This window comes from Schistocerca serialis, chromosome 7 (assembly GCF_023864345.2).
Source record: "Schistocerca serialis cubense isolate TAMUIC-IGC-003099 chromosome 7, iqSchSeri2.2, whole genome shotgun sequence".
Lineage (NCBI taxonomy): Eukaryota > Metazoa > Arthropoda > Insecta > Orthoptera > Acrididae > Schistocerca > Schistocerca serialis.
In genome coordinates, this window is record NC_064644.1 from 373,605,817 (window position 1) to 373,627,609 (window position 21,793).

The 21,793-nt window shown below is 38.9% G+C and overlaps 1 protein-coding gene across 4 annotated transcripts in view; it reads right to left on the minus strand.

Annotated features, from left to right (window-relative positions):
* The window catches only part of LOC126412177 (endophilin-A), a 761,714-nt gene that overhangs the window by 25,116 nt on the left and 714,805 nt on the right, over nt 1-21,793 (minus strand). For 3 of the 4 annotated variants that reach the window (XM_050081660.1, XM_050081659.1, XM_050081657.1), the window contains 2 exons: nt 14,444-14,547; nt 10,728-10,915 (listed from right to left, as the gene is read on the minus strand). In XM_050081660.1, coding sequence (XP_049937617.1) covers nt 10,728-10,915; nt 14,444-14,547 — 292 coding nt within the window. Of the gene's footprint in view, nt 1-9,873; nt 9,961-10,727; nt 10,916-14,443; nt 14,548-21,793 lie in introns of all 4 variants that reach the window. The other variant, XM_050081658.1, reaches the window with a different exon arrangement.

Consider the following 21,793-nt stretch of genomic DNA (forward strand, 5'->3'; position numbering starts at 1 on the left):
AGAAAATTAGGATCGTGTCAGTATATTTGCATTGTGAAGGGACAGATCAAGATAAGATGGATAGTTTTTATGATGCACTCAGTGACGTAGTTGTTAGAGTAAAGGACAAGGACAGTATTCTGCTCATGGGTGATTTTAATGCCAGGATTGGAAATCGAACAGAAGGGTATGAAAAGGTTATGGGTAAATTTGGAGAGGATATGGAGGCCAACAGGAACGGGAAACAACTCTTGGATTTCTGTGCCAGTATGGGCTTAGTAATCACAAACTCCTTTTTTAAACATAAGAACATTCACCGGTATACTTGGGAAGGCAGGGGAAGCAGAACTGTCTTTGACTATATAATAACAGATCAGGAATTCAGGAAGGCTGTGAGGGACACATGTGTATTCAGGGGATTCTTTGATGACACTGATCACTATTTAATCTGCAGTGAAATTGGAATTGTGAGGCCGGAAGTGCAGGAGGTCAGGTCCATTTGTAAGAGGATAAGAGTGGAGAAACTTCAGGATAAGGAAATCAGGCACAAGTACATAACAGCGATCTCAGAAAGGTACCAGTTAGTTGAATGTAGCCAATTACAGTCATTGGAAAAGGAATGGACAAAGTACAGGGACACAGTACTAGAAGTGGCTAAAGAATTTCTTGGAACAGTAGTGTGTAAAGGTAGGATGAAGCAAACAGCTTGGTGGAATGACACAGTCAAGGCAGCCTGTAAAAGGAAAGGATGGCGTATCAAAAATGGCTACATACTAGAACTCAGGTAGACAGAGAAAGTTATGTCGAAGAAAGAAACAAAGCCAAACAGATAATTGCAGCATCCAAGAAGAAATCTTGGGAAGACTTTGGAAACAGGTTGGAGACTTTCGGCCAAGCTGCTGGAAAACCATTCTGGAATGTAATTAGCAGTCTTCAAAAGGGAGGTAAGAAGGAAATGACAAGTATTTTGGACAGGTCAGGAAAACTGCTGGTGAATCCTGTTGATGCCTTGGGCAGATGGAGGGAATATTTTGAAGGGTGAAAATACGATTATTAATGTTTCAGATTTCGATGTACAATGGGATAGGAAGGATGATGGAAATAGGATCACATTTGAGGAAGTGGAGAAAATGGTCAATATATTGCAGTGCAATAAAGCGGCTGGGGTGGATGAAATTAAGTTGGAACTCATCAAATACAGTGGAATGTCAGGTCTTAAATGGCTAAACAGGATAATTGAAATGGCGTGGGAGTCAGGACAGGTTCTGTCAGACTGGACAAAAGCAGTAATCACACCAATCTTTAAACATGGAAACAGAAAAAATTGTAACAACTACAGAGGTATCTCTTTAATCAGTGTTGTGGGTACAATCTTCTCGGGTATCGTTGAAAGGAAAGTGCGAGTATTAATTGAGGACAAATTGGATGAAAATCAGTGTGGGTTTAGGCCTCTTAGAGGTTGTCAGGACCAGATCTTTAGCTTGCGGCAAATAATGGAGAAGTGTTACGAGTGGAACAGGGAATTGTATCTATGCTTTAAAGATCTAGAAAAGGCATATGACCGGGTTCCTAGGAGGAAGTTATTGTCTGTTCTACAAGATTACGGAATAGGAGGCAAACTTTTGCAAGCAATTAAAGGTCTTTACATAGATAGTCAGGCAGCAGTTAGAGTTGACGGTAAATTGAGTTCACGGTTCAGAGTAGTTTCAGGGGTAGGACAAGGCTGCAACCTGTCTCCACTGTTGTTCATATTATTTATGGATCATATGTCAAAAACAATAAACTGGCTGGGTAACATTAAGATATGTGAACACAAAATAAGCAGTCTCGCATATGCGGATGACTTAGTTGTGATGGCAGATTCGATTGAAAGTTTGCAAAGTAATATTTCAGAGCTAGCTCAGAAATGTAAGGACTATGGTATGAAGATTAGCATCTCCAAAACGAAAGTAATGTCAGTGGGAAAGAAATATAAACGGATTGAGTGCCAAATAGGAGGAACAAAGTTAGAACAGGTGGACGGTTTCAAGTACTTAGGATGCATATTCTCACAGGATGGCAACATAGTGAAAGAACTGGAAGCAAGGTGTAGCAAAGCTAATGCAGTGAGTGCTCAGCTACGATCTAGTCTCTTCTGCAAGAAGGAAGTCAGTACCAAGACTAAGTTATCTGTGCACTGTTTAATTTCTCGACCAACTTTGTTGTATGGGAGCGAAAGCTGAGTGGATTCAGGTTACCTTATCAATAAGGTTGAGGTTACGGATATGAAAGTAGCTAGGATGATTGCAGGTACTAGTAGATGGGAACAATGGCAGGAGGGTGTCCACAATGAGGAGATCGAAGAAAAACTGGGAATGAACTCTATAGATGCAGCAGTCAGGGCGAACAGGCTTAGATGGTGGGGGCATGTTACACGCATGGGAGAAGCAAGGTTACCCAAGAGACTCATGGGTTCAGCAGTAGAGGGTAGGAGGAGTCGGGGTACACCAAGGAGAAGGTACCTCGATTCGGTTAAGAATGATTTTGAAGTAATAGGCTTAACATCAGAAGAGGCGTCAATGTTAGCACTGAATAGGGGATCATGGAGGAATTTCATAATGGGGACTATGCTCCAGACTGAACGCTGAAAGGCATAATCAGTCTTAAATGATGATGTGAATGAACAAAACAATAACCCGCAGATCAATATTCCTCCTACCTTTCAACATATTTATCTATGAGTCTCTCATTTTTTAAATTAATTGTCTCAGTATCAGTAGCACATTAAATTCCAAACAAATCTGAAAGATACAAGAAAACTAATCAGGAAGACCCAAGTGAGACTTATTGGACAAGATGGAAGGGCAAGATAAGAAATCCTGATAACTTAGGAGTGGGGCTAATAGGAAAAGCTGAGTCAGAGTTGAGAAAATATATCAAATGAGTCACAAAGATGGAGAGTGGGAGAACTAAGTAGTGGAAAAATGTTATGGGAGGGGAAAAGCAGAAGAATTAACATGAAAATGGAAGACAAGTAAAGAGAGAACAAATAAAAAAAGGAGAATAATACCACAAAAATTGCCGTCTTGTACAGCAAGTTACTGCCTATAATGTTCTGAGGATTTGATACTGTGAGGGAGTACCCAAGTAGTAAGTGTAGTAATATAAGCACTGATGTCAAATAACTACCATTTAGAGGACTTAGGACATGGTATCACAGGGGAAAGTACAATAAGAAAAATTGTGTTTTAACAGGATATCTTTTTTGTTTTGGTGAAGTGGGTTCGGAGGAGTGATGTGGGGGTGGGGTGGGGGGAGAACATAGATATTATCCTTTTTAAAAAAGGCCACAGTCTGCTACAAGAGGACACATCAGCATGTAAGAGTTAAAGTAGTGTGTGGGGTGGCATTCTTCATAGATTTATGAACAAAACAGTTTTAGTCTTAACTTAATTTAATTTATATGAACTTTTAGTCAACAATTATTTTCTAATGATTGTAACACACAAAGCGTTATATTAATAAAGATGAAAGATGTTTTTCTTAAGTGCCATGAGAGCTTTATGTAAGAGCATGCTCAACTTCACCTTAACAAAAGCCAGGTAGCAACTGCACTACACTGAAAATGAGACCCCAGATTGATCAAGAGCAGCAATAGGTGAATATAGCATGAATAATAAAATTCTTCATTACCAATATACTACAATTTCATCACAATTATCTTTTAGGTTTCTGTTTCACTAATATTTCAGCATATAGCAGTGATAATCATTCTTGCTGTAAGACTGGCCACCTCAGGTCATTTAAACAACAAACTCAGCAATAGCAGTAAAAGTTGTTCAACATTGCAACTGAAAATAAAACTATTTTATATGAACTAACAATTGCTGAATCTCCACCATCATATGGCTCCCTGAGGAGCAGCATCTTTAGCTACCCACCATCAGGTTTGGCAACCTGTAAGACGGGACTCGTGGAAAACTATGCAGACGCAGTGCCACTAAGCTAGTGCCCTATGTTAAATGAACCAAATTGTATGTACAGGAAGTCAAATGTGTACATGCGACATACACTCATACACTGCTCTAGACAGGTCATGAGAGTCTGTCAGTCCCACCTGGCCACAACTATCCATGTTAATCCCAGTCCACACACTTCAGAAATCAGTCCACTGGTCTCATCTTCTATATCCAAAATGCCACAGAGGCTTCCAAAGTTCTTAGCCTGTTAGGGAACTCAGCAGGATTCCCACCTCCTGATGACTCCCAGGGTTTGAAAGGGCAGAGTGTTCCTATTACCCACTCTCAGCAGATAATCACGTGTCCATAATGACACCTGGGACTAGTGACACAAACCTGCCTGCTCTGCATCTGTTCCACTTAAGAGGAAGGACCACCCCTCTGTATCAGAGAGGTTTAGGGCAAGTGATGAGGACAAAGAAATTGAATGCTACACTACTGTCAACTCCCTCAGGGCTTTAAAGTCAAGAGCCATTTATCCAGATAGCAAGAAACAGCCTTCTTCAGAGCTTAAGAGGCACGCATGATCCACCACACGCACCTGCTTGGTTGTGTGATGTAATGCACCCTCCAAGCCTTCCTGGATGCCTGGACCTTAATGGGGGACACGTGAAAGGATACACGGGTATATATAAGGTAATGTAACTTTTACTGTTTGAGAGATAATTGAACCAAATTTTACACACACTGTCATTATGTTACTGGCTGTAATCTGGATTTATTTATTTATTTATTTTTCAATTTTCTGTCAAATAATTTGTTCAGGATATTGCTGGGTACTTTTAGAACACAGAGTACCACATGAGGAACTTTCTCACAGGTTACTTTACTTATCACTTCCAAAAATATACTAGGTTATTCTCAGTAATTAGATAAAAAAATCTGTGTGCCAATTTTTTAACCAATGCAACAATTTTTTAACTTTATTTGTACAATACATAGCAATTTCTATTTAACAAAAATTTAAATAAATTTGACAGCAATGCACTTCGAATAATTTTGTACCACAGGAAGTTATTATAACATGAACAAATTCAGAGGCAAATTTTGCCTTTATATGTCCATGGGAAATGGAGAAAAAAATATTTTATCAGCACTTAAGCCACAAACAAGTACCCTAATGCTGCCCATAACCATATATTTCGTCTTTTTGGTCTTCACATAGCTCTTTTCTTGTACTCTGATCCTTCTGTCACATGCTTCTGGCATTATCCTTCACTGACATTTCAGAACTGGCAATACGCACATCATCAATCTTCTTTAACAGGTTTTGAGTGAAGCAAAATGCATCAAATACCCAGTCTCATAAGGGTCCTGATTCTTCCATTGTTTCCATCATTGAACACCAGAAAAGCACTATATAAGGAAATTTTAACAATAGGAGATGAGCAAAATGGTGTCTTTTGGTGCCTCTTCTAAATCAGTTTATTAAAGCTTTTGTTCAGGTTTTGTGTTCCACCATGTTTGCATTTCTTTAACAAAAAGTAATTAATTGCTTCATAAATGGGCTCGCAGCCTTCTGTACTCTACAAAAGTGTTCTCTGATTGCAAGAAATAATAAAATATTGTAAGAAATAATAAAATATTGCATATAAGGATAGAGTTGTGTACAAAAGGGGCATGGCACTGCACATTGAAACAAGATGGTTTTTACACCATTTGTAGCATGAATTACACTCTGAAAATTGGCAACAATACTTATAACAGGCTACAGAACTATCTGGCGGAAAGCAAAAAAATTCAAAATTTGTAACAAATTTTACATACATCCCCCCATTAACCAGAACAGAAGGCCTTGCTGTACTTTGAGTTTAAACAAGCAAATCAAGGGGTAACCATACTTCCAGCCAGGAACATGACAGACAGAAAATCACTTCTTTGGTATCCAAAATAATTTTGGGCAATTACTGACCTCTAAGCTCCATACATGAGGCTGTCTAAGATATTATGTGGTGTTTATATGATTACTTTCTTGGTTATAGACTCTTCCTTCCTCAGTAGCACTGTTACTTCTGACTCTCTCACTGAAAGATGTTTGGGATCTCTAATTAACCAATTAACCAGAGAAATAACAAACACAATATCATGTGTTTAGTTTCACTTATTTACAAATTTATTTCTACCAGAACCCAACTGAGTGGTGATAAGCAGCACTTCATTAGTAATTCTCATATGATCTGATCTGATCAGTCCAGTTCCCTTCATAAGGTTTATGAACAACCAAGATAAGCAACCTTAAAACTTTACATTAGGAAGAAATGTCATAACTTAGTGGTATATTATTTAACCAATTTATTACCGATGTCCACCATTAAACGACTTGCCATGATATTGCTCTAGTATACACTTAGTTCATACCTAACACTGTCCGTGTAATCATCTGCTAATCAAAGTTCATGGGCCAACAACACTAAATATAGCAAGACACAATCAATACCTCCACTGTCCAACAGTGATGGTTTGACAATGCCACAACAGCAGTGTTAATAAAAACTGTTTTCCAAAATTTCTTCACCAAAGACAACTAGAAAATATTCCAGAATTTGAATCAAGAACTGCTGCCTATATGAGTAACTCCTCAGTGTAGTAAAGTAACTCAAATCACTTAATAACGGGACATCTTCCAGCCCAGAATGCATACCAATTAGATTCCTTTCAGAGTAGGCCAATATAACAACTCCATACTTAGCAATCATATACAACCACTCACCCTCCCTAATGTCAGTTTTCAATAGGATTTTGAAACATATACTGTGTTCAAACATTATGAATTACTTTGAAGAAACCAATGTATTGACACATAGCATGGATTCAGAAAATATTGTTCTTGTGCAATGCAACTAGTTCTTTATTCTCATGAAGTAATGAGTACTACTGACAGAGCATCGGAAATTGATTCCATATTTCAAGATTTCCAGCATGCTTTTGATAGCATTCCTCACAAGCTTCTAATCACATTGAATGCCTGCGGAGTATTGTCTCAGTTGTCGAATTGAATTCATGGTTTCCTGTCAGAAACATCGCAGTTCATCATAATTGATGGACAGTCATCCAGTAAAACTAAAGTGATATCTTATTTTACAATCTCTGTTGCTTCAGACATTCATGCATGTCCAAAGGAACAGACAATGATCTGTAGCTGTATTAATATTATGAAATATATTCACAACTGCAAATTCTGCTAACATCAGCTGTATCAAGTACGGAATTATTACCTATTGGTAACACAAAAAACTATGTACCAGACTGAGATTCGAACCCAGATTTCCTGCATATCATGAGCAGTTGCCTTGCCCATCTTGGCTGTCTATATATGCTCCCCAGACTGGCCCACACTTCTATATGGCACACTGTTTATGGCATGTGATTCAATGCCTCCTTTATGTGTTGAGTAGCAATCTATTCTTTCCATATTATGATACACAGTTCTATATGTTTAAGCATCGTCTCATCTATGGACAGATGCTAAGAACTAGTGACACAGTAAATTTTGAGGTTTTTCTTCAAAGTAACATCTTGATGTCTGGTGTACAACATTTTGCTTTTGTAGGTTTCCCGGTGCATTCAAGATATGATCAAACATCTCCCACTCTTGTCATGTTTTCTGAATTACAAACAGTTCACAAAAAATGGTGACGGAAACTGACACCTACATCTTCTTCCCTGTCTTTCTATTTTGTATCTAATGTCATCCCTTCCTCACTGATATACTAGTTTTCTGTAGCTGCCGTAGTAGCAGTCATTGACACAATTTAATTTCTTCACACAAATCACAACTATTTTCCATCCACTCAACACTGTCAAGACTATAATAATCAATACTAGTTTCTACTTGCCTCTCAGTTTCAATACCTTCAGAATCTTGCTCTGAAACACTCTGCAAAAGTTCTAAATTTTCTATTACTTCCTCATCTGACAGCCTATGAGTTATTTTCAATACCTGCATTATTACTTACACACAATAAGTACTTGAGGTAAAGTGAGATGCAATAATCAGCTCAGAAACTTCAGTATACATTGTAACATGTGGTCACAGTCACGTGAAACACAACTGAGCATTTGCAGTATGCCAGCCAGAGTGGCCGAGGGGTTCTAGGCGCTACAGTCTGGAACCGCGCGACCGCTACGGTCGCAGGTTCAAATCCTGCCTCGGGCATGGATGTGTGTGATGTCCTTAGGGTAGTTAGGTTTAAGTAGTTCTAAGTTCTAGGGGACTGATGACCTCAGATGTTAAGTCCCATAGTGCTCAGAGCCAGCCATTTGCAGTACTCTCAGGAAACAAGTGCATAAACAAAGTTAAGCAGTCAAAATGACCACTACCATGGTTCTAAGTATACAATGAAAACTGAAAGCAATGAGTATAGCTACAAATCTGTAAAATCTACAATGCAATTTCTGTTGAAAAGAAATAAAAGTCGCAAAATTTCAAAGTGTTATGAAAAAAAGTGCTATCATTACACACAAATACTGAAAACAGTCAATTTGATTGCCTCTACCACTCTAGTGGTAAACATTAGTCTAGATTGACAAGTAAACAACTAAGTAGTAATTTTTGATCAGGCACTATGAAAGTGAAGTATTAATTTTTGCTGTACAAAAATTTGTGGCCTCTCACTGTTTTCCATTCATTTCTATGGTATTCTTGTTTTGGATTATTTTGTTTTAGTATATCCTTTCTCTTCCTTTTTCCTCCTCTTTCCTTTTTCCTTCACTTTTGCCAATGAAGGACCTGTCTCCTTCCGCTTGACTTCTGTTCTCTTTTCTTCACTTTCTATCACTAATTGATCAAATTATCATAACATTTGGTCAACTTTAAAGTACTTGTACATGAACTGTTACAACCCATTGTCAATTTTCATTTTCTCTCCGGCTTTCCTTGCATACTGAACAGCTTCTATGAGCAGCCTTTCCCCTATTTCTTTCCCTCTCTATTTCTCACCTCCAGGAACCTCTTCTTTTCAGACAAATCTGAAACTATAACCATCTTCTGCCCTCATACACAGAACCTATGTTTCTGTTTATTACCTTGGTGAATTATTTATGCATTATTCTACACAAGGATTCACCTAACATTCAAATTTAAAGGTAAAAATACTATCACTGTCTATCCCAGTGAATTAAAATAACAAAATTTCCAGGTTTCCTGCTAGATAAGGCCATCAAAATGGAGTGATGCTTCAACAAGTACCACTCCCATCATCTTTTGGTGAAGTGAGATGATGGAAAAAGGAAGGAAAGAAGATCAGGATTTAACATCCTGTCAACAGTGAGGTCGTTAAGAGACCAAACACAACTGTCCAAAGGAATCATCCCTGCATTTGCCTGGAGCTATTTAGGGAAATCACAGAAAACCAACTTATAATGGTCGGATACGAATTTGAACCTTCATCCTCCCCAATGCGAGTCCAGTGTACTGACCACTTTGGGTGACTCTCATCGAAACATCATACCATTCTGGTGGATTCTCCTGGCTGGAAACCTGAGAACTTTATATTAGTCAGACAAAATACTTAAGGTATCTATAAGAATATAATATAACTACAGGAAGGCAGCACAGGCAATGCATCGTATATGGGGAAGAATGAACGTGATATCACAAAACTGAAAAACACTAATCAAAATCAGGTACAAGATCATAGTTGGTAATATCACTATTTTCGATTGTATAAAAAATTGATTTTTCTATTTAAAAAAAAAAAAAAAAAGTGTTTCAAGTATTCCAAAAGCATTGTGCATATTTGTAGGGAGGTGACATTCAACAATAGGCTATTTACGCTTATAGGAAAAGGAGGAAAGAATCTTCTCTCTACCAACTTCACAAGATGCTTCCCATAAACAAAGACATATTTTTCATGCGTGTACGTGCAGAGAGAAGAGCTAGATAGAAAGAGTTTACCATTAGCAGAACGTGGCACATTGCCTGAGGGAAACAGCTCCAGTTGGTTCGGTTTTGGGTGCACAGGAGAAGAGGCCAGTGAAGAGCCTACACAAGACATCAGAAGGAAAGATACAAGGATATAGTTAGTTAAAACACACACACACACAAACAGCCACTGATTTTGGAGAATTAAGGGCAAAAGAACAGATGCTATTACAGAGAAACAAGCACACAACAATAAAATCTCTTGAACAAAAAGGGTGAATGCAAGAAGAATGTCATAATAGTTTTTTGAAAAACTTTGAATACTTTTAGAAACAGATTTGTATTTACATGTGTTAAATAACATCAAACAAGCTTCTTTACACACACAAAGATATTAGAAGTGCTTGGATGTAATACTTATGATGACTGATAAAGCAGTGGCAAATGTTGTAACACTTATAAAAACAGTTCAGGTTAGTGAGGCAGAGCATACCACACAGCAGAAGTCAAACTACGTGGCTTAAGTCATACTTACAGTTCAAACATTGTAGAACAATTCTGAAATGTAGGTATGCAAGCAAGTAACTGGAAACACAGTCTTGTGCAACAATCGTATATATAATTCCAGTGTGTGAAGTGGAATGGTGCAGACAGTTAATGAAGTTAGTATTTCAGATAAAAACAGTTATGGAAAACAATATTAGATTTCACTCAAGTTCAAAATTTGACATCAAGTGCCTGCCAGTCTGGCCTGTGTGGCAGTGGATAGAACCAGATATGGACACCAAACACCAACACCATTCAAGCAAGGTGAGTGGGAGAGTGTTACAGAAACACTTATCAGCACCAACACCATTTCAAATGCAAAATCATAAATTTTGTATCACCTTTTACTGGTGGGGCATGCCAGGGATCAAATGGATCATCATGCCTTGCTCTGCCGTACTGACCCGTACTGGCTGCAGGGTGATGTGGATGCGTACCATTCAAACCATCTGTCAGGCCTTCAACATGCAAATCATGCAGAGTCTTTGGCACAAACTCAGACTTGGGTCGATTTGCTGCTTCCTGTTTCCTGCAAATTTAAAAGTAAATTTTAGAGACTGTTTTGTGTAAACTCGAAAATCTTAAATTAGGACATCCTACAAACAATAAACGTGAACAATGAAGTCTAAAATTATAAAAATTTAATACTATATTACCCCTTGCTCCAGTTACCATTTCATCCTTCATGAATACTTCTACTGAATAACAGCAATTCACCAATAGCACTGTCTCCACAGGGTACCTCCTTGTGGTTGCCACTTCTTTTGAATGGTCTATTCTCTTACATTCTCATAAAGTTAATAATCATAACTTTCATAAAATATTGTGCACAGATAAGGGAAAACAAGGCAAAAATTTAGTTTCTTTGCTAATTTAAACTGAACTGAACTGACTTTATTGCCCAAAAATAAAGCATTTATATGAGTCTAAGGCTTGTATAAGCAACATCAATTTCAAACACAAGAAGGCACAAATGAGTATGTAATTATAAACTGAATCTTAAATAGTTCTGGAAATCGTATAGAAAAGACAATTGCCAATAAGGACTTTTCCTCAACAGTTAACAATAACTGAGAGGACAGACCACTAGTCACCTTAAAGAAAGAAGAAGAAAAAAATAACCAGTGACTACGTATATAAATAAGTAATTGTTAATGAAGAGCTTTTGACCTTAGTTAATTCTGATGACACTGTGTAATTGGGTAAATAGTGACAAAAGCTAAGAAGAGTGAAGAAGAAAGTGAAGAAGATGACAAAAGAATGTAAAGAGCGGAGAGGGAGATGGGAGAAGAACAAGCGAATGAGAAAGCAGGAGGGACCTGTCAAGTGGTGAGTGAAAATAGGAGCCACATTATATTATACAACAGGACAGAGAAGTAAATGGGGAGGGGGGATAAGTAGAAGAATGAAAATTGAGCTTAAAAATTATGGGAATTGTGAAAGGGTAGAGGTTGAGAACAGAAAAAAAGTGTAGGGGGGAGGGAGATGTATGAGGACAGAAACTAATCAAGGTTCAAGTCCTCTGACTGTATGTGCTAGAGGTATTCTTCTGTTTTTCAATTCTTCCCTGTACTGTGTACAACAACAAGGAAAAAAATTGTAAATATTATTTTTGAATGCCCGAAATTTTAAGTACATACAAATATGCTCAGATATTGAAGTTTCAGTATCTGTTTACTGAAAGTTTCTATAATTTCATGAAATTGCTATCTTAGGAAAAGGTAAAAACTGCAGGTTTTTTGTAGTGTGATTCACAAAAGAATGAAGTCATAAATGAAGTAGTACATGCAAAAGTGTCCGTACTGCAGTTACTAAAAACATACTGTATAATGAGACATATCAGAAGATGCGTGCTGAAGAGTTGCATTTGTGGCATAAATAGTCTCTAGGTACACATGATAAATGCAATACTTATGCCTGGTAGCCTTAAAAATAATATATAAAACTGAGCCTGTACCTAACAAATATAATGCTAAACATATAAAAATTAACTTTGGTATTATCAATAATAAAAACCACAGTCATGAATGACACACTAATAAATTATTTAAATAAATATTAGTGGTTTGGTAAAACAGGGGTTCATTTCAGAAGTACTATGTACTATATTTATTTATTTATTTATTTATCCATCAGAATACATGCCATAACAAAACAATAAAAATAAATAACATGGCCACAACCTGCCACAATAATACTCATTCTTAAAACATTCAAAAATAATTATTTTCGGGATGGTACATGCAGGGGACAAAAAAGTGGAAACACCGCAAGCTATGCATCTTTAAACATAATCAATGCAGAAGGTATCCAAGCCTGCAGGTGGTGCTGTTGTATTTGATCATGGACAGCATATATATGATGTCCTTAACATGTTGCAACTGTCAGTTATAGTCAGAACAGTGTTCTGCGTAGTTGTGAGTGTATTATGTTGGAACTCAGAGCATTCAAATGTAGGAAAATTGCTGGTGCTCATATGATGAGAGCTTCTGTAATTAACATAGCCAAAGTTTTCACTGTTTCAAGAGGCACTGGATCAAAGATTTGTGCCACAAACAGGGAAAGCAGAAAAACATAATCTGCTAAGTCACAAATACAGTGAAAGTGTGTATTGACTGACTGTGATAGATGGTCATTGAAGAAGATAGTGACAAAATATAACATGATAAGAATTGCAAAATCTCCTGCAGAACTGAATGTTGCACTCATGAACCCAGTTAGCACCAGAACAACACGAAGCAGCAAACTGGAGGGCAATCTGGAATGCTAGAAACACTTATCAGTGGTGCAAATGTCCACAATAGGAAAATGAGGTGCCAAAGCCATAAAACCTGGACTATGGAGCAATGGAATAATGTCATATGGTTGGATTAGTCTTGTTTCACTCTGTTTCCAACTACTGTCCAAGTTATATATCCCAAGAAGAAACATGGTGGGGTTTGGTGATGATTTGGCCAGCCTTATCATCACATTCCATGGTGTCCACAGTTACTGTGCAAGCACATATTACTGCCAGGTATTAAGTGACCATTTCGGCTGATAAGGTCCTTCTCATTGTACAATGATTGTTCCAAATGGTAAGCTATGTTCCAAGACAACGAAGTCCCAATTCACACAACTCACACCATCCAGGACAGGTTCCATGAGCAAAAAGATGAATTGTCACATCTTGCCTGGCCACCAGTGTCACCAGCTCTCAATATTATTTAGCCTTTGTTGTCTAGTTTGGAGAGAAGGATGTTTGATTGCTATCTACCTCTGTTATCATTAACTGAACTTGCCACTAATTTGGGGGAAAATAGCATAAACTTCCCTTGAAAACCATACAGGACGTGTACTCATTCATTCTCAGATGAATGGAAGCTGCTCTGAATACCAACCAATGGTTTTCTTACATTGTATTAGGCATGGTAAAGTGTTTTTGGCATTTTGTATTTTTTTCCAAACCCTGTATGTTAGACCTGGCCAATGCTATCAACACTGTGAAGCATCAAATATGCATCCAAGATTTTTGACAGATAGAAATTCAGGTACAATGTTGTCAGAGCAAAGCAACAAGGTCAGGCTAGCTTCACCCCGACAACACTATGTAATAAAAGCCTCACCACAGTTGCAGAAGTGTATGTTTGGATGTCCGTGTGGCAGTGTGTACAAATGTGTATAATTTTACCAGAAAGAGAGTAAGAAGCGGAAAGCTAGTGTGAAACTGTTTTCTGTTATGTGTTTCTATACCCCACACATTAGTCCACTATAGGTGTGTGGTTGTCTTTCCCTTATTTTACATAACGGATAAATTGGGTAGACTACATTTCTGCATTTTGTGATTTGGATTCAGATAATGAATAACACTGCTCTAGACAGAAATGAACATTTTTGGTCATATGACCTGTAATTAATGTCGTACTTAAGGCCTCAGGATAATTTTGTTTGACTGAAACTGATATTTTAATTTATAAGACACATCCATCTACTATGCCAAAGTAAGATTTTTCAAAAATATTAACAGCTGTAAACAATCACCTCCTTAAAATAACATAAGTATACCATTTAAACTTACTTTTCCAGGAGTGTTTCTGTAAGGCTTCTCAGAATTTCAACACACTGTTGATGGTAATCAAGTAAGGCTTCTGCAAAAGTTGCCAACTGTGAAATTTGCTCGATCTGAGAAAAAGAGTTGACATCAGTTTCAAGCACTGCTTTAGTAAGAACAAATAAATTAAAAATGTGAGCTGCAGTCATTAAACTTTGGACAACAAAACATATTTAATAAGATACAAAAAAGGGAACTAATTTTCTGAATAAGGAGAGCTTCCCATGTTAAGGGTAGGAAACAATTTGTGTTACAAGAGAAGAAATAACCAACTGAATACAAAAATTAATTGAAAGTGACATGCTAAGAAATCAAACAAAATGAGAAATGACAGAAGTTGAAGAAATTAATTAAAATTTGTGCCAAGGCCAGAACTTGAACCTGGGTCTCCTGCTTACTAGGCAGACGTGTTAGCCATTACACCACAATAGCAGTATAGGTAACAGCTGCATGGACTACCCCAGTCCAAAGTCCTCCCAAATAAAAACTTCAATTCATGACTTCAGCCCATTTCCCCTTCTTAAACCATCAGTATTACCGAGGCTCTCCAGTATTGGAACAGTACCCCAGCTTTATACACAATGGGGAAATCCTGCCTGTAGTTCAGGGTGGAGGTGATCTACAGATCTTATATAATCAAATTTTCCTTGAGAATTTGACTATATAACATGTATAGATCACTTATGCCTGATAAGGAATGTTGCAAATAAGAATGAACACCATTTCTTCCAACATACAGCAAGTTAATTTTTTTAATGAAGAAACTGAGGAAAAGGATCACATCAGTTTGGATAGGTAATTATTGACATGTTAAATTATACAGCCTCAATGTAAGTTGTCTACATGGAAGGCAAGCAGACTGCTCCAATTTCTGCTAGAAACTGTACCTAATTTTATATGTGACCAGTTGTTTAGCTGACTGTATAGTACTTGTAGCTGCTTTAGTAATGCTTTTTCGTTCTTGTTTTATTGTAATCACATTTCATGTAAACTGGCATCAAAGGTCACACTACTGTTCACCCAAAGAGGCTAATCGGTCAGTCAGTGAGTCTCTCTCTCTCTCTCTCTCTCTCTCTCTCTCTCTCTCTCTCTCTCTCTCTCTCTGTGTGTGTGTGTGTGTGTGTGTGTGTGTGTGTGTGTGTGTGTGCGCGCGTGTTTATCCCCCCCCCCCCCCCCCCGATCTGATCGAAAGACGACATCCAAAATGAGGTTATTAGAGATAGAGCAAAAACTCTAATTGGTGATTGGCTAAGTATGGAGAAGAAATCACTGGTATACTATTCAAAGGAATTGTCATGCCACTTGCTTTACGTGATTTGCAGAAACTACAGAATACCCAAATCTTAGTGGCCAGATGGGGAATTGAATCACTGCCCTTCAAAATGCAAGTCCAGTGTCTCACAATACATGCAGGAAGGAAGGGAAAGAAAGATGGCTGGAAACTGCACAGAATGGAGGGGGGGGGGGGGGGGGGGGGGGGGCAGGGGAGCATGGACAAAACAGGAAGAATTGTGTCCTCATGCACAAAGGAAGCGAGGTGGAGGGTGGAAGGAACTAGTGGGACAAGCCAAAGAATAAAGCAGTCATACTGTACAGGAGGGGAGTAGCTCGTCAATCGATTTAAATACTACTACTATCACCACTACTACTACTGTCACTACTACATGGCAGTAAGAGAGAGAAAAACAAACAGTACACAAAAAGAGAATATAAGCTGTCAACAGAATACACTAAACAAGACAAAGGCAAACACTTCTCTGTAGGTAACTGGGAGAGCTTTTGAGCTCTCATTCTTTTCCTAGAAAGAGTACATAGACACAACCACACAGACATCCAAACGTAAATTCCCGTGGTGGCGGCAAGGCCTGATTACTGAATATTAATCATTGAAAGCAGTTGGCTCTGTAGATGGAGGTGGAGAGGGTGTAGTGAAGGATGCATGAGGCAAGAAGGAGCTATGACAGGGTGAGGCAGGTATTTCACTAGATGACTCGATGATGTTCGGAGGGCAGAGCATACTAGGGACTGAGAGAGGGAGAGGAAGGAGAAGGTGGTGGCATGGATGAGGGTGACAAGAGAGTACATTATCTGGATGGGGGAAAGAGTGGTACCGATAGAAGTTGAGGCAGTGGGAAACAAGACAGTGGAGGTTTAGGCTAGTGTAACTGCAAGAGTGCACGATATGCTGGAGAATCAATTCCTGCCTTCATAATTCAGAGAAACCTATGCTGGAAGGGAGTATCCAAATGACCTATTCAGTGAAGCAGCAGTTGAAGTCATCTGTGTTGTGGTGCACAGCACGTCAGCAACTGGGAGGCCAAAATTGCAGTTTGGCTGCAGCCATCGATGCAAGTGGACAGTGAGTTACTTGTCATGCTCACACAGAACACTGAAAAATATCTGCAGCATAACTCATTTATAACATGACTGCTTTCACATGTGGCCCTTGCCTTTTATTGGGTAGGAGGTGCCTGTGACCAGACTGTGATAGGAGGTGGTGTGCAAGATATGGCACAGGTCTTGCACCTGGCTCAACAACAAGGGAATGGCCCATGGGATGCAAGATAACGAACAGAATTGGATTAGGGATGGACAATGGTATTTTTGTAGCTTGGGTGGGGTGGCAGAACACTGCTATGGATGATGTGGGTGGGATTTTGGGAAGATATCTCTCAATCGAGGTCAGAAACAAGAGTTAGTCACAGCCCTGGTGGAAGAATGTGGTTGTGCTTGTCAAGGCCAGGATTATACTGGGTGATCAGAGGAGTACTGGTTGGTAGTTGGTTACCAGGGCTGCTGGTGTCAGAGGAAGTGAGAGATCAGTTTATGGATGAGGTGAGAGCATCTATTGACAGACAGCATCCTAACCAGTTCACCCATAAACAGATCTCCCATGCTGTCTCCTTCTCTGACACCAGGAACCCCATCAAACAGCACTCCTCTACTCATCCAGTATCACCCTGCTCTTGAGAAACTCAATCATATCCTTTGACGACATCAATCATATCCTTTGACTACATCATGTGGTGCCCCAAAATTAAAATATCCTAGTCAAAACCCCACCCATGCTAACCCAAAGTAGTACTCCATCACCCACCCAACCTACAGAATATCCTGTCCATCCCTCCTCCAATCCTGCTTCCAATCTTGCACCCCATGGTCATTCCCTTGTGGTCAACCCAGGTTCAAGACCTGTCAAATATATCCACCCACTATCTCCTATGGCAGTCCAGTCACAGGCACCTCCTACCTAACAAAAGGCAAGGCCACATGTAAAACATGCCACGTTATGCATCAGCTATATTGCTATTACCACACAGCATTCTATGTGGACATGATAAGTAACTAAATGTCCACTTGCATCAATGGCCACCACCTAACTAAGGCAAGCTGCAAACCATCCAGGTGCTGCTAATCATGCTGCACACCGCAACACTAATAACTTAAAACAGTTGCTTCGCTGCATAGTCCTTTTGGATACTCCCTTCCAGCATAAGTCCCTCTGAAGAACACAGGTGGGATTGTCTCCCCAGTATATCCTCTGCTCTTGCAATCCCACTGGGCTAAACCTCCGCTAACTTATTTCATCACTGTGTCACCTTACCTTTTCCCTTCTCTCTTCTGTCCACACCACTCCTTTCCCATCCATTTAGTGCACTGCCTTCTCCCCCCCACTCCCCCCACTCCCCCCCCCCCCACCTCCAGTGTCTCTCTCTCTCTCTCTCTCCTCTCTCTCTCTCTCTCTCTCTCTCTCTCTCCCCCCCCCCCCTCCCTCTTCCTCTATCCCTTTTTCTCAAATCTCTCTGTCCCCCCCCCTCTCTCTCTCTCTCTCTCTCTCTCTCTCTCTCTCTCTCTCTCTCTCTCTCTCTCTCTCTCTCTCTCTCCCCCCCCCCCCCCTCCCTCTTCCTCTATCCCTTTTTCTCAAATCTCTCTGTCTCCCTCTTCCTTCCTTCCTTCCTTCCTCTCCTCTCCTCCACCCTCCTCTTCCACACTCTATCCCTTAAATTTGCGACCCTATGAACTCCTTTGCCCTTGCTAAGCAGCTGATGAGTCATCTGGTGAAATATCTGCCTCATGCTACGCTGCTACTGCCTCCCCTTGCCTCACATGTACTTCCCTAACCCTTCCCCACCTCCCGCTAGCCAGATAACTGCTTTCAATACTTGCTGTTACTGGAAGTGTGTACAGTTGTGTGTCTGTATAGTTGTGTATGTAAATGTGTGTACTCTTACTAGAAAAAGAGCAAGACCTGAAATGCTTGTGTTACCTGTTTTCTATTATGTGTTTCTGCAAGCAATGTACCAAACCTCCATAAGTATGTGGTTGTCTTTCCCTTATTTACAAATGTTTCCATCTATGAATTTCCAGTTGTCAGTATAATATTTTTAAGAAAAGCAGTTGGCTATAAGCTATCATACAGTACAAAGAACACAGCAATCAGACACGAATTAAGAGAGCAAAGTATTAACAAATGTATCTAAGAAGAATAGAAATAAATGGAGAGACTAATGTTACAAGAATGAAAGAAAGGAGAATAACTAAAATGATGATGAACTAGTGAGCAATAAGGAAAAGATCATCAGATAGACCAAGAAAGAGGTGCAATAGCAGAATACATATAACAAGAGGAGTAACAGGCAGAAGCCTAATAGATGAATAAAGACAAAGGAAGGAATACGTGAAGCCAAAAAGGAAGGTAAAGGTAGGGGGAAAAGAGATCATTAAATGGGGCTGGTAGGATGATAATGTCTGATGAATAAACAATCCAGTGAGGCCATGGGATATGAAGATGTACTGGAGGGCAAATCCCATCATCTGCACAGTTCCTGAAGCACATCTTGTGTCTGTGGCATGTATATCACAATGGTTGCAAGCCGCTGTTAAAAACAATTGCACCGTGATAGATAGTAGCACACACTGCAACCAGACCTTTTTTTTTTTTTTTTTTTTTTTTTTTTTTTCCTAGGGAATATCTGCGATGAATATAGCCATTTACCTCTGTGGATAATTGACTGGTTTTCATGCCTCAAAAATGGAGCACAATGTTTGCAATGGCATCAGAATATGTTCTCACAAACTGTTTTACATTTTACAGGATAAACTATAAGGCAACTCTATTATTAACCAAAAGAATAGTTTGGAAACTGCAGCACTTTACTAAGTATGGTGCTATGGCAGGCAATATGCCCTTGGCTTCTTCCAACCTTTGAGTTGACTCACACAGCTACTTATAGTTGGGCTAAAGTTTAATCTCGACTCAAAACATGGTCCAGCTTGGCATTAACAAAGCACTTTCAAAGGTGAAAGAAGTGATAAATGATAAAATGAAAGCCCCAGGCTTGGCCAAACACTGAATCCCCCATTTTTGGATCTGTGGTCTCACATGGGCCCAAAAATGTAGTTAAACTGTTCAAGTATAGTATGGTACTGCATGCTTTGTGAAATAGTTGTTTGCGACTGGGTAATAATTACTGATGTACTGACAAGGGAGTGAGAGAATATGGTAAAGGAGATATGCTTGTGAATGTTAAAAAATTCAGAAATAACCATTTCCTTTTCGCATAATTGTCAGACACTAATCATTTTAAGATGGGTTACAATCTGTCATCTCGATTATCATGATAAATGCAGCCGTCAAACTGTCAGAACTCTTATCACCATGTCACGTGGGGTAGTCGCGCAATCTGAAGCATCTTGCCCCTGTTCGCACGACTCCCCTCATCGGAGGTTCGAGTCCTCCCTCAGGCATGGGTGTGTGTGTTATCCTTAGCATACGCTAGTTTAAGTTAGATTAAGTAGTGTGTAGGCCTAGGGACTGATGATCCCAGCAGTTTCGACCCACGGGAACTTACCACAAATTTCCAATTTCTTATCACAATAAATACAAGAGACCTGACAAAACAGAAATGACATCATCTGCATTGCTAAAGAAATTTTTGTTGCAGCACATTTTTCAGCCTTTAACAATGAACTTACACTGTGCAAAGTTTCACAAAAATCTGTCAAACCAATGACAGCTGATGCACTGTTTAGTAAAAATGTGGTCTTGCATTATAGATTGTATACAAGACATGAAACAAATGAAACAAGACAGCTGCAATAACTGTATGTACAGCATCCATCTTAGTACACTTGCTCCTTTTACTACTCAGAACTTTTGCACAAGGACATCATAGCAGTTGTCATAGCAAAGAAACATAGTTCAATACTAAAAAACAGTTGTGCACTAATACACCATGACAAATAGTGCCTTAGTAATTTAAGTATTATCTGTGTGTCCAAGTTTTTAATAATTGATGAGAAATACACTACATTTGTACAGGCTGCTTAAGACCATCATAACTATATGGCAACAGCAATATGGCAGCAACTATTTGGCATGAGACAGCAATGTTCTCAAAGGTGCAACAGTAGTGGCTACACAGTGGTGTAAGTATAATTCAGTGAATAACCTTCAGTCTGTTCTTCACAGTCCCATCTTTGTCAACAAAAGCCTTAAAGAAATGATTTCTTTCCATACACAGTGAGAAATTCCTGCCACGTCGATCTGCTACCGTTTGTGAAGAATTTCTCTGATGGACAGATTGGTATCTAACAATTATTTTCTGGCTAGCACAGAATGCCAAAGAGTTGTGCATGCAACTGATTGAAGACTTTATCAAAGAAGGTGGAGTGGTAAATACAGATATTATAGTTGCGCCTCATGATGCACGATGTCTTATGCTATCACGAAGTCTGTGCAGAATAGATGCTTTATGTACTCATTCCATAACAACAGAAAGGAATGAGCCTGAAAATATTACATTTAGACTACATTATCACTCGTTTTGAGTTTTTATGTACTACAACCAGCTGAGATAGAGTATGTGTCAATGTGGCAGACACAAGCTACATTTATCCATTGGGAAAGTGCAATTCTCAGTTTTCTAGAAAAATCAACAAATGCCTACTGCTCACCACAGTAGAGCCTCAACACGCATTTACTGACTTGTATTTTACATACACAAAAGATGCTGACATACAAACATCAAACCAGAAAATACAACCAAAAATTTAAGAAACAGTTTGTGACTTGGTAACTGAATACACCCAATTGTAAGTCACTGACATTTGAAAAACAATACACAAATAAGGCAACCATCTTAAAATCTAAACAGTTTTAAAACTCTTACCTATAAAACTATAAAAAAATTCTCATTTTTATGTTGACTGAAAATGTTTTCTTTGAATTAAGTAAACCATGCTTTGCATGTTAATAAAATTGCCCACAGATTATTTTAAATTATACTCATCAATTTCTAAACAGTTAGTGTGAGG